The sequence below is a fragment of the Cupressus sempervirens genome, chromosome 9 (genome assembly GCF_028749045.1).
Source record: "Cupressus sempervirens isolate cs-2001-9-10 chromosome 9, ASM2874904v1, whole genome shotgun sequence".
Lineage (NCBI taxonomy): Eukaryota > Viridiplantae > Streptophyta > Pinopsida > Cupressales > Cupressaceae > Cupressus > Cupressus sempervirens.
Genome location: NC_143126.1, coordinates 306,052,057 through 306,067,073, shown reverse-complemented (window position 1 = coordinate 306,067,073; position 15,017 = coordinate 306,052,057). Strand labels below are relative to the sequence as shown.

Genomic DNA, 15,017 nt, shown 5'->3' with positions numbered 1-15,017 from the left:
TAAATGATAGTAAATTTATGCTAAATCCTCCAAAACACTTATTTATAAGTTTCAGAATGCACTGCATGGAAAATATTCAAAAGATGACTGGAACTTCTACCCCAAGAATAGATTGATTTTACGCAGAACAAGCTTATCACACAATTTTACCCACATTCACTAAATCTTAACTTGGTCAATCTTCAAATAGACTCCTAATAAAAATAGAAGATATCTAAAAGTAGATATAATAAAAATATCCTCAAAAATTTCTCAACTCCTCAATAACAGCAATGACTAAAGTGCTAGCAAGCTATTGCTAATGAAGGCTAAAATAGACAATTTAGACAGTTTTCTTCTAGAGAATTCTCATGAAACTTTACATTTTGAGCATGGTAGATCCTCTGACAAAACTCTGAAACTCTTGATAATTGACCTTGATGCTTTTAACCTGAAATATCCTTGATCTACTGAATTAGCATCAACACTTTGCAACTCTGAAAAATGAGTAGTGTTATGCTTGACGATGAAGATCTCCAAAATCTAGGCATGTAAAATGACAGATAAACTAACAGTTTGATTATGGTTTGATTGTTAGAAGTCTGAACAGTTGCTCTGAAGACAACTATGCCCATGCCTAAAGGAATTGCTGACTAATGATGAAAAATAACAAAGGCTGCTGCTGAATGACTGAAGACGAAAAATCATGTATAATTGTCTCTAGAACCCTAAATGTCTTTAAAGCCTTCAGCAATATAAATGCTACTGAAAATAAAAGCCTTGCCAAAACATCTTAAGAATGATCCACTGAAATTAGGCATCACTTGCTGATTTAATGAAAACTGTTACCATTAAGTGATCTGGTAGGATAAACAATCTAGGTTTGTCCACACTCATCACTTCTGACATGTTTGGAAACCTGATTAAAATCATAGCATAACTCCACTGATCCTAGGCAATCTTGTAAACGCTTCTGAATTGATCTCTGGAAATGAATGAGTGAAGATGACCATCAAGACACTGTAATGATGAAAACCAAGTTCACATCCGAAAATAGAAACATGTACTCTGAAAAATGATAAATCCTGCTGTTGTCCAGAAACATGTACTCTGAAGTAAAATCAACGTAGATTGAGTTTTGTCATACATGAATGTGACTGCTTCACCTGTCTATGATTCTGCCAAATTATAGAATGCCTTTCCTGCTGTAATGACTGTTGGGAAATAATTTCACTGTTATAGGTCACCTAAGGATCTTTTGTCAAAAACCTTCAAATAGAAGATGAAACCATTGCTGTCTGGATGCAGTTGATCTAATATGACAATGATAACAGCTGTGGCTGATGCTACTTACCAAAACTGACTGCTGTTTGTCACCTAGACCCCTGCAATTTCTGGACCTGAGGTGTACTACTCAAAACTGTTCATTTCAAATCGGCCCTTCACAAAGAGCAAACTTTCCCTTTCAAAAAAAGCCCGGGTGGCCCACAGATGAAGTGCCTACAAATGGATTTCAGTCAACCTTTTAAATAAGGTGCAACTATGTATGGAATAGTCAGCCTCTAAACTTGTCAATATTTGCACAACTAGTTATGTTCTCTCGTAAGTTTTAACCCCAACAAAAGCCTGCATTTCCTTTTTCTCAATATGGGTCACATGCCCGAGGCAATAAAATAGAGACTATTTGCTTACGAAGTAAATCAAGCTGCAGGATAACTCTTACAACACCCTTCCAAATAAGCATTCATTGGATGTTTGATAAATACTACAGGCAGACCCAAGTTCCAAGCTGGATATATGCATCTTACACAACAAAATTGTAGGTTTCATGCTTGAATGTGTATTATATGTGATTGGGAAAGTCCATACAAATTCTCCAGCAATGATGTCTCAACCAACAGTCATGACTCCAGCTTGGTCCCAATGCTGTCCCAGCTTGAAAGTAAATGATTTGTTGTTGTAATAACATCTAGACAACAAACAAAAACTTGTGAATAGAAAATGGTTTCCAATTTTACAATTAAATTAGGACAGTAATTTGTCTAAAATGGTCCAGATTGTTTCCAATCATATGCTTTTCTTGTTCTAACACAACACTAAGAATTCTTAAGTTCAAATACATATGTAAACATAAAACTGCCATGGAGTTGTGCTCATCAAATCAAAATTCTACAAACTTTGTTATTAAAAAGATGGAAATGGATAATACCTTATGTTATCCGAACCTTCTATATTTCCTTAAATAAACAAATATGATATAAAATAGCTGTGCTATTTTTCAGTTAATTTCCTTATTCATCATTTGATTTTCTGCCAATTGCCACGCAAATCCTGTCATAACTGACTGTTTCTTGAATCCAAATTGTATAACACCTTTTAACCATTTAACTTTATTAGCAAGCTCTTCCAAAACCATGATTGATGATTCTATTTCATCAGTATCCCTGCATGAATTTCTTTTTAATTTTTTATTTCTGCTGTTATAAGGCATATCAGCCTCATTACTGACGGAGACTGAGCAACTGTTTCCTCCAATTAGGTTCTTTTGCTTCAGACGACCTCTTACATGACAAAAGGACTTTGCTCGGTCAACAATTACTTTAGCTTGCTCTTTCTTAAATGTTGACAAAGAAAATGAATTTCTTGTTTTTCTAGAAAGTGAATCATACATCATAGACTGATTGATGTCAGTTTTAGCTATATCAGGAAGAGAGTTGTCAATACTAATGGCTTTCCTCTTATGCTCTATGGCATCTTTGTCCATCAATGCTTCAGTCATATGTGAATCTTGATTGGGAACACCTGGACCATCATATACATAAGATGTGTCAAATTCTTGGAGCTCATTCGCTTTTACCTGCAAACCCTGGCATAAATATTGTTTGGAAAGCCTTTAATGTCAGCTGTGACCAAGGAACTACAGTTGCCTTACCAATGCTTAGGTTTGACTGTTCAGGATACCAGATGCGCTTCTTACTTTTTGTTTCACCATCCAGTTGATTACATTCAGCAAGATGACTGCATGCTCCTGCAGAACGGTCAATTCTATATATTATTTCTTTTCTCATTACTGTATCCATCATGTGCTTTTCATAAGAAAAAATACGATGGAATATCTTACGATCTTTTTCTTGTTCATTCTTAAACTCTGGAACCATATATGCAACAGAACCATCTTGTAGGACCAAATTATTCCATGAATGACTTTTATCCTGAGCTGTAAAAGTATGAGAGGAAGCAAGAGCTCTAAACAGTCCCGTAAACATAGAGATTCCAAATTGATTGTTTTCCAGGTCATGATTGAAAAAACTAAATTAAACCATAGATATCTGTGCGCACAAAAAATTGTATTATACATTTTCGGAATGAAATGACAATTCATATGCCACTGTAAAATCCCCTGGTCATAGAAAATGAACCAGCCAGGTAAAAAGGAACTAATTGTTAGAAAGCAAACGTGCATAAAATTCTACTCTATAGACATGAATAAAACTGGCCATCCGCTGCCAATGACAACTGCCCTTTCTTGACCTTTTTAGTAATTCGCCCAAGAAAGAAACCCCTCTGCAAAAACCACTTACCCTTATTGTAAAGAATGCATCCAAACTCTAGCTAGTGTGTTTCCAAATAACTTACTTCTCAGCACATTCTTATCTTCCAGGGCTATATATCTTTATATATACAAATATGACAGAAAAATATAGCAAAACAGCCTTGTTGTCCTTTAATACTAAGAACCCAAGGGATGGAGCATATAATTACCAAAATCACATTGAAAAGAAACAGATGACAACTACTTGAGTGTCAATTAAAACCTTTATAGAGCTGTTTACACGGGTAAAAACTAAAACCATATAAAACCCCATTAAGAGACAAGTGAGGAAACTAGGCTTATTATCAACACATTTAATAAATTTATTTCTATTTAAGGACTGTTAGCATGTTAATTTTCTTTGGTATATTTAACTTAGGTGTGTTATAAAAGCTTGCAAGCCTTGTGATATTTTAATGTGCTGTAATTTTCAACCGCTCATTAGATGGATTACCCACCCTTTGAGGAATACAAGATTCATTGTATCCCAATTCAACTTGGAAGGTTGGATGTAACATGGAGGTTATATCGTAAGACCATGATAATGGGAGTTACAAAGCATCAATAACAAAAGTAGTCACACATAAGTTGTGAATCCTTGGAAGTAAAATAGTCACAACTTGAGCATCTATCTTGTGACACTTGGTCGTTTCTATTTCTTGCTCCTATTTATTGATGATTCTTTTTGGTTGAGTTACGAAGAAGATAATTTGTAAGGTGAAATAATTCTCATTGTATTTATATCTCTGGTTGAGATAATGCAATTGGTGGCACTACAATTCCGGCTAGGTACAATTGGACTGAAATATCCCGAACTGGACATTTACTAGATTTCTTCTCAGAATAGCATTTAGATAGTAAAAACATGAAACCGTATCATAAATAACCAGCAAGATAAACCGTAGGAAAAAATCCAACTGATAGTTGTCTAATTGTTTCCTCAAAACTAATATTCAGAACTTAAACCAAAGGCATATGAATTACAAACAGTAGTAGAAAACCAGTTGATTCTCCAATAAATGTAAACTCTTCTTTTCAGATTAATATTCAAGATTTCAAGCATATAGAAATGCATTATAGACCCACAATGATAAAACCAAAAAACTCTCATACAACTCCGTAAACACGTTATTGTATTATACAACAGCAATACAATAATTAATACAAAAACCCAATCTTAAATACAAATTAACAGTCAGATTGAAATACTAGAATAAGAACTTGTAAGCGCAAATGGAACACCTGAATTGATGTCTCCCGGACAATGGGTTTGCATCCACTGTTTGTCGGCACGAGGGGCTATGTCCTCATACTAGTTGATGTTGAAACTAAAGCCCAGAAATCAAACATAATAACCAGCAAATAGAAAGAGGAAAATTGAAACAAAGAACACCAGAAATATCCTGGGAGAACCCTTCGAGAATGAAGGGAAAAATCCAGCCACACAACAAAATATATCTTTATTGATAATAAAAGTTCAAGTATACAATGTCCTTTGCTTGATGTGAATATATAACAATAGGAAAGACTCTTCATATTATAACTGAAGGGTCTCTTGAGATTCCTATAACTCCTATAATTAATTATGACTCTTCGAGTATTCATGCCTCAATGCATGAGAATGACACATGTCATTTACATTTAATATTAGAAATTAAAACTTAAGTGTCTTTTTCAGCTGAACATAACAATAACGGTAATAACGTCCATATTTCCAAAGACAAAGATCTCTATCGCAGCTACCATCTTCAAGACTCCCTCTTAGCTAGAGAGAGATCTTTAGTTGAACAATCACACAAGACTGCAACCAAAATGTTAATGATGAAATTTTATCCCATATATCCTATTAGATTCATGAAAAACTATAACAATCCATCATATTCATGGAATCGCTCAACATGAAACCTTGTAACAATTAATCACATTCATGGAATTTCTCAACATGAAAACCTGTAACACTTAATCACATTCATGGAATCTCTCAACATGAAAACCTGTAACACTTAATCACATTCATGGAATCTCTCAACATGAAAACCTGTAACAATCAATCATATTCATGGAATCACTCAACATGAAAAGATTTGTAAGACTCACCGCTAAGCCTTTTATTCATAGACTCTCTCAACGTGAACTGTCATGGAATCTCTCAACATGACATCCAACTCCCATCACGGAATCTCTCAATGTGATGACATCATGGACTCTCTCAACATGATGTTCACTATCGCATAGTGAAAGAGTTATCATAGCTGATCTTACAATCTCATTTATTCACACACAAATAAAAATAACAAACTAAGACTTGATTCCATTTAAGTCTCAAATTTCATAAATACCACAAGCATCACAAGCATCTATGAGAGTGATGGGGATTCCATAAGTGCTCCCTCTTAATTATGAAGCCTCTTTTTGAAGCTAAAATCTCTCTCTCAAGCTCAACATCTCCCTCTGGAGCTATATTCCTTATCTTGTTACATCCTGCAAGTAACCGAGAGAGATTAATAAAATCAATTTAGCATAAATAATATATATACATTATGACAACATAAAATGGTAGGATACTATGCCACTTCTCAATATTCCAATTTTGCATGCTCATTTAATTATCCCATGTGCAGACTAAAACACAGCTCAGTACTATAAATTCTCAAACAGCTCTACCCATGAAATTTATCTGTCTGCTTGAAGGTATATCAAATGAACACATCCAATATATAAGGATGAAGACTACAGGAATTTGATCAACCAGCGTGAATATCATAATTCTCTAGCCAAAGAATACATTAGACAACCTGTATAACTCCAGCAAAAGAAGAATGATAGACACCATTCTGAAAAAAAAAACGTTTTTCAGCCAAAAACTCTCTTATCAATTAGAATGTGCCACGCAACCACGCACAAGAGATTAATAAATATTAATGACTTATAATATCAACTCTAAAATGTTATGCACTATTCCTAGTAAAATGAATACTTATCTCTTTCGAATTTTTCTCCATAGCAACCTGTTGGATATTTACCTGTGACTTGTTTATCTGGTTTTTTCTTTTTTCTTTTAGAGCCTAAGTGAGGTGTGGCAACAGTTATAAAGTTGACTGGTTCCAACCCAGCAATCATACCCCTTGATTGTTCCTTATCATATTGGAGTTTGTTCCCATTTGTTAACTCCTTGTGCTCCAATGTAATCTTATTCCTTGAGGGTGGCTCATATAGTCGCCCAATGGAATATCTTGCTACTCATCAACTAACCACTCCCCCATCACATCAACCCCGTCCAAAGTCAATCTTGATGCATTTCATTCACTACTTTGTCAAGAAACTTCTTAATGATTTGCTCTGCGGCGAACTTCCAATTGTCTTCCACTGATGCCATTCACCATTATTATGAGGTGATTGCGGACAGGTTTATTCTCACCACTCTCTTTGGCCAATAATAGATGTTGGCCCCCATTTTCACTCTCGCACAATTCTACTTCTGAAGCCATTCAAACAATAATAATGGCAATAATGATAAGTTTCTTGTTTCTCTCTATTCATGGTGAGAAAATCAGATTCAATGCTTGCCTTGAGCTCAACACTCAACATAAAATTCTGAGCTTCCTCTCCATCAATAAAAACTTGCCCAGAGATTAGAAAGAGCTTCAACCAACCAAAATGACTTAACATAAAAATAGAGAAGTAAATGAGAGAATCACCTTGGATCATAAAGGACGGTGACAACATGGCAAGATTATTATGAAACCTCTAGAGATAGCGGTTATTTAAAAACAAGATGCAAAAAAAACGATAGACTCCAAATTTAATATCGCTAGCAAGAAAAGATATACACACGATGCAACATCTCACTAAATATTTAATTGATGATGTCGTAAATACTTCAGAGCGCTCACCTTGTAAGATTCGAGAGCGTTACTTTAATATCAAAGATTTGAATTCCTTGATGGATACAAGAGTAGACTTGACAAGCAAGACAAAACGATATCAAAGAGAGACCCTGAGGATATAAAAGAGCAAGAGAAAAGACACCAAATAACAAAATTGAAAAACAAGCAACTATGGTGCAAAATTACTCATAGAAACATAAAAAGACTCTACAGGAATTGCGGCGAAGACTAGCATAAGATCATTCAAAAAATCCACTTCCTTCAAAGGTGATGGAGACATAGATGAAGAAGACAAAGATCCCTCTACAAGCGGTAACAGAGAGACTGAAATTACTCATGAAGAGAAGAGAGTGGTGAAGAGTTTCAATGTGGGCAAATCGTGCCAGCTCAACACCACTATTCACAAAAACCCTAAAGCATAAACCAAACATATTGCGATAATCCAGACGATCATAAAGCAAGTAAAACTAAATAAATGATGCTTCTGCTTTAATAAATATCCATTTAAACAAGAAAGCTACTATCTACCCATGCAAATGCAGACCCTAAAAAAAATATAACATGATGACAAGTGATGCGAGGGTAGATAATGCAAAACATGCATCTAATAATAAAGAGATACGGACACAAATAATTAGAGCCAATTGAATAGAAAGAATAAGAGAAGCTCTTATAATTGCGGTTATCTAATCAAGCTCTAATACCATGTTGAAACTATAGCCCATAAATCAAAGATAATAACTAGCAAATAAAAAGAGAAAACCTAAAACAAATAACACCAAAAATATCTTGGGAAAACCCTTCGAGAATGAAAGGAAAAACCCAGTCACACAACAAAATATATCTTTATTGATAATAAAAGTTCAAGTGTACAATGTCCTTTGCTTGATGCAAATATATAACAATAGGAAAAACTCGAAGGGTCTCTTGAGATTCCTATAACTCCTATAATTAATTATGACTCTTTGAATATTCATGCCTCAATGCATGAGAATGACACATGTCATTTACATTTAATATTACAAATTAAAACTTAAGTGTCTTTTTCAGCTGAACATAACAATAACAGTAATAACGTACATATTTCCAGAGATAAAGATCTGTATCGCAAGGACCATCTTCAACAGCTGAAAGCTGAAGCTTTCTAAATAACTCTCACAAGAGAGAAAACTGAAACTAAATAATAAATCAAGCATGCCCTGGAATGAGCCTCTTTCCCCTTTTAATACACAAACTAAGACTCTTTGACTCCCCTCTAGCTTTCGTCCTATTCCCTTGTGACCCTTCAACTTCCCTCTACCATTTTGTCTTATTCCTCCTGGACTTTTTGCCCTCTTTATAACATTAAATTGACATTTTAATAGTTTGAGTCTATGTCTCAGAGTCAATTTTAACATTATATAAAATAACACTTCAATGTTTCTAATGTCCCAAAAAGGGAACATTACAAATCTCCCCTCCTTAAAATTGTCTGTCCTCAAGCAATCAATACTAGGATCCTATATGAGTTTGCAAGTAGCCCTGTAGTCCAAACTGAAAACAATTCCGGCCACACTGCGAAGCAAGATGTCACTCGGCAATCTATCTCTCAATCGGATCCCTAGATCTCGTATAACTCTCTAAAAAACCTCTACACCTGTAAATTGAAACTCTAATCATCACTGATACCATTGAATCCAACCTCAAACTGAGAAGAATTACAACAAGGTCCTCAACAAACCATAAATACATATGATCAACACCTGGATCCCAAACCTTGTTGTCATAACCAACCAATATGATAAAATAGAAATGTATCAATGAACTATGCATAACCCAGTAGATGATGACAATCCAACTTAAATAGATGATGTAATAAGAAAGTCGCTAAAAAACTAAGTGTAACACCTTGGGCGCAACAAATACCAAATAGTCATCTTCAATCTGGAGAATCTCTGAGTACATAGGTACTATGAATAAGAATGAAGTTGAAAGAGAATTCCCTGTGATCAACACATAACTCTCTTCAAAACTCACCAAAAACTATCCAAAGGCTAAGGTATATAATCCAACCAACTCCTGTATGGTGTGAAATCAGGAACCCAATGTGGATTGATCCCATGATACACAACCGTAGTCAAATCACCACTTCCATCCCATGACCCATATTCCTTGCTAGGAATTGTACTAAGATTCCATATCCTGAAATCAAAATCATCTCCTTCATGATAATCAAAAGGAGAGTCCTCATTCACCTCAAACAGGGGATTATCGGAAATCCAATCAGCATCAACTTCAAACATGGGGTTATTGAGAAGCTGAAAATGATTTGAAACTTTGGTACTTGATCGCTTGGGGCAATTATCCAAAGCATACAACTGCTGAATGCTATCAAGTTCATCAATTACCTCCAGGAAAAATTCCTACTTCTCTTTATCCTCCTGCTCCTAAGAGTGATTCGTGATCCTAATCTGATTTTCTACTTCCTGAAGGGAAATCCGAGCATCATTCAATGGCTCCTGTGTTTTCTTAAGCTCTCTATTGAGCTCCTTAATCTCATTCCTCTCTTTATTCAGTTGATCAACATGTGTTTCAGCAACCTTAAGAATGTTATCCTTGTGGGAAAGCAAATACAAATATTCTGATTTCATAGTTTCAAAGCCTGTTTTGATCACTTGCAAAACAAAAACAAGCCATTCTTCTTCCATTCCCTTTTGAACCTTCCTGTAGAGATCCTCAACCACCTTGTGAGTGCTGTCATAACGTACCAAAGATGCCACAACCATTTCTTCATTAACCTTCAGCTGGTTTCTAAATGCATGCATTTCGTTATCATGTTGATACAACTCATCGTCTTGTAGTGTTGTCTTGGATTGTTCCTCTGACTTTTTTCTCATGGGCGTAGGTATTATATGGTTCATCACACAAAAATTTCAATCTGCTATTACCTCATGTGCAACCGTCCTTATCCACTTGTTTGTCAACACTAACCTCCAAATCATCAATGTAGAAACTTCCACACTGTGTCACCTCTTGTGCGTGACCATCAGAAGGCTGCAAATCAATGGGGGTTGACTGCTCTTCTTTTTCAAGGTCCTCTATTAGATGATTTTAATCTGCTGTAAATTCTTCAGACATAGTTTTTCCTTGGATCCTTGCAAGAAGATCCTGAACCAAATCCAAATATTTCCCTTATGCCATATCAGTCTTATTTTGTTGTTCTTGATGAAAGTCCAAGTAATCATCGAATGATAAATCATTTTAAATTCGGGTAGGAAGTTCTTTATACTCTCCATAAATGTCGAGTATTTATGCTCTTACATCGGCTTCGGAATTCTGGGCTAACTACTCTTGTAATTTCATGGTACCTTACAAGATTCTATCCAAATTTTTCCCATTGTTGAATGTTGTTATCTTGTTACTGGGAGTCTAACAAACAGCTATATTCTATCCCAAAATTGCCTTGATGTTCAAAATTGATTCTCTCCCTCAGTCATCGGCTATTCAGGAAATACTTCACTGATCGTTTCTCATCCACACCAAAACGTAGCCATATTGTGATCAGTTTCCAATGTCTATTTTTTAAAAAAAATTTCAGAATGAGCCAATAGCCATGCATTCACTAAACTCCCGTGGTGGTGGTTTTAGACCCTCTGATAGTAATGACCATAACTAAGGTTGCATTAACGACAACTAATAATATTTTTCTCAAATTCTACAGCTGGGTGAACTAACATAAAATATGTATCTCTAACCAATGATATTTTCCAGAGATTGCTCCTGAATGATCATTTATCAGCCACGTGTATATAATCCTCTACCCTCAAGATTCACGCTAAGTTCATAATTACTTTGCCAATGCGTTACTAATACCACATTCAGAATTATTGATTATGACTTCATTTCAATTGTGTGACCACTTAAAACTTGTAAGCGTAACACAAGATGCATGTTAGTGAACTCCAACGGTGGCAATTGAAGAATGATGTAACACATGAAACAAAACAACCGCATTATATTTGAAGCATTCAGAAGATTCCTTCCTTTGTCGTTAATACTCCTGTCCTAATGATTCCCAACGCAGGTGGTGGCAAGTTTTTGTAACAATGAATGTATACATGGATAATTGATGTACTTAGCAGATAGATATAGGCATGTGTTGGCATTACTATCTTTGGCAGTTCATTCATCATTTGCACATCAACAAATCTATAACCACACAAACCGGTGTCAATCGCAAATGCGTTTTGCAAATGTCCTTTGAATATAACATTCCTTCATATACCAAATTGATAACACCCGAAAAATATTAAATTTACTTTAACTTCCCAAGATGTTGGGCAAAAGACGTTATTGCTGCACCCACTGACACCTGTTACTTCCTTATCCTCCTATTGTGTCCACTCCTACTAAATTCAGAATAGTGTCGAAGTCTGGTGACAACAAACAACTCCTAATTCCGGTAAGCTCATTGCTCACTCCTCCCCGTAACCTTCACTATATTGCTCGAGCCCTGAGGATATAATATGATACAAGTTAAAATCCTTGTATACTACTGCTAATTTTAATTTGTTACTAGAGGAAGGAAAATGTGGGCCCCGGCTCTACTTGCTATCTTTGTTTCTAGAACGATAGTTGAAAGCCTCCAACGGTTACTGAAAACAATGATACACCTATGTATAATGATGCCAACATGTAATTACCACTCCTTCCAACACTTATGGCAAAACGCAAGTAGGCTATTTACGTCTCTTCATAAAAGGTCGGTCCTAATAAGACTTCAATAATCATTGCATTGATAATAGATAAGATGCACAACTAAGCTCTAGACGACTTTAGGTTCAGCAGAACAAAATCCCAGTTGGCACCAAAATTTTGGCACTACCAAAATCACAAGCTTCAACTGATGCGTATGAGGGTTAATCAAGAGATTTTTGTGGCTTTATATCACGATGAGAAACACCCATCCCATGAATGTAAGCAGGAGCACGACAGATCTAGTAAACATATAGTTAAACATATACCGATGGCATGTGTTTGCCCAATTCTGTTAATGTGTCTTGCAATTGAATACACAATCTTTGGGATATACTCCAGCACAAGGTTTAGATAAAGTTTGTCTTTGTTAGTTGTAGAAAGAAGCAATGCTTGAGTTGAGCAATATTTCAAGCATGCACATAATTTCCAATTCTCAATTTTCTATCTCTTATCCTATAGCACCTTTTTATTGCAGAGATTTCAGCAGTTTTAAGCATTTGCCTAGAATTCAATACTAAATGAGTCAGTGCCCAAAACATGTTATACTATGTAGCTGATAATCTACTTTGGTTGACCATTTCGCCCTCCAATAGTGGTGCTCGAAATATGGCCTATCTCTATTCTATTTTGTTAATGACTATTGCTATTATTTCCTGTAAGAAAAACCCATTTTGAAATCACCGATGACTCCTGTAATTCACAAAATGTAATGTCATAGCATTCAAGGAATCCTAATGTTCTCATGCCTGCTCAGATTCTTTACAAATTGCTTCTTGGATAAAGGTTGTATAAAAAATACAGAACCACCCCTTAACCTTCCAAAATACATTCGAGTTCTACAATGAAAGTATTATTCAAGTAGATATTGCTTTTTACATTCTTCTTGAGATGCAATTGCGACTTATTATTCTAAATAAGTTCCTATTAAACAAATTCTTAGTGCCAAGTTTGCATTCTCACCACTTTGTAGGCATTAAAGCTCCTTCTAATCCATCATCTTTAATTCTAGCGAATTTGTCTCTTAGGTTACAATAAAAAATTTTCATAAGCAATTTCCATCTTGTAAGTGATAAATCTTTGATTAAACCGAACAGGATGGCAAGTTCATAGCTCTGATACCACTGAAATATCCTGAACCGGATATTTACTAGATTTCTTCTCAGAATAGCATTTAGATAGTAAAAACATGAAACCGTATCATAAATAACCAGCAAGGTAAACCGTAGGAAATAATCCAACTGATAGTTGTCTAATTGTTTCCTCAAAACTGATATTCAAAACTTAAACCAAAGGCATATGAATTATGATAATCATCAAATCAGGATGATGGCCTAGGATAATAAGAAAATAGCAAAGTGTCACTACAACCACCTCAAGTTTTTGGTAATGCCATTTGGGCTTACTAATGCCACTACTACATTTCAGAATTGTATGAGTTGAAATTCATTAGATAGTTGAGAAAATTTGTATTAGTCTTCTTTGATGTTGTCTTGATATTCAACAGGACCTAAGATGTAATGACCCTCTCTATAAAGGCCACAGAAACCCTCAAACTGAACTTAAGAATTTTGTCAAACACTTGGCGTGTAACAGTAACAATATTCAGAATATGGTAATTTCAGATTTGATACATTCAGAATATAATCACAGAATTACAATATATATAAAGCCATTGAACTATATTTCAATTACAATGCAATAAATTCTGAAATTATTTTATTACCAATTCTAGACTGATTATTACAATGACTGTATGACAGCAAATTTACCCAAAAATTGACATATATTTCAGAATGCAAGAACCTGGTTTGAAGAACTATGGAAGAACACCACGTTTTGCTGCAGATCATTGATGAAGACCTCCAACCGCACCCCCAAACTGTCCTTAATTTGCTGCTGCTGCCCAAACTAGCAAGGCCGTACCAGGCCGTACCTGTACGGCTGCTGAAATAAAATAATATTAGGGTTTTGGGACCCCCAAATGCAAGGAAAATGGGCGCCTAGGGTTAGGTAGTAACCCTGTAAAACCATAAAAAATAACTCCAAGGGGTTGAGGAGATATGAGCAATTATGTGGTTCCGAACCCTGCTTTGCCAATTCTGAAAATGCACTTATTCTGTCTTCAAACTCTTGTCAAATGCTTCTCCAATGATAGGGCAAATCTGAAATCCTTATTCCAACCAAAAACAAACCCTAACAACGAATTCTCAATAAGCTCCAATGAGATGGCTGAATACCAACTCCAATTATGCAACAATTCAGGTGATATTTCACACCCTCAAAGTCGCCAATCCAAGGGAGTGATTCGTTCCCAAAGATCGAATAATTTGCAGATCCAAAGTCCACAAATGTCTTCACAATGAAGAAGTAGAAGAGTTCTCCAATCCAAGCATGTCCAAATGAGAGGCCCAGCCCTCTATTTATTCACTTTTCTAAGAAGTTGCTAGAACTTCTAGAAACATCCTTTATAATTTCTCATTATAATGCACTTTTTATAATAAAGTAATTTTATAAAATAAAAAGTGCAACTCAAATTAAAATTATAACATGTGGGCCCCAATATCACATAATGATAAAATATAACCTCTTAACACTTCTTCAAGAGCAAGATATGACTATCTGATCCGCAGAATTGACTCTCTTTCCACACCATTTGCCTACGAGAGTCTGGAATAGGCAAATCCATGATCAATGCCATGTCGAACTAAAGAGGGGACATTACAGTCCGCCCCTCCTGAAATTGCTTGGCCTCAAGCAATCTCAACGCCGGGTGCTGCAAAATAGCCTCCCCCTCCCAAGTAGCATCCTCAACAGGTAAATCT

The 15,017-nt window shown here is 35.5% G+C and overlaps 1 protein-coding gene across 3 annotated transcripts in view; it reads right to left on the bottom strand.

Annotated features, from left to right (window-relative positions):
* Nucleotides 1–211: 211 nt before the first annotated feature.
* LOC149538618 (uncharacterized) overlaps nucleotides 212–15,017 on the bottom strand; it is a 262,043-nt gene continuing 247,237 nt past the window's right edge. For all 3 annotated transcript variants that reach the window (XM_089799930.1, XM_089799931.1, XM_089799932.1), the window contains 3 exons: nucleotides 2,912–3,007; nucleotides 2,189–2,781; nucleotides 212–1,948 (listed from right to left, as the gene is read on the bottom strand). In XM_089799930.1, coding sequence (XP_089656056.1) covers nucleotides 2,258–2,781; nucleotides 2,912–3,007 — 620 coding nt within the window. In that variant the 3' untranslated portion in view covers nucleotides 212–1,948; nucleotides 2,189–2,257. The remainder of the gene's footprint in view (nucleotides 1,949–2,188; nucleotides 2,782–2,911; nucleotides 3,008–15,017) is intronic.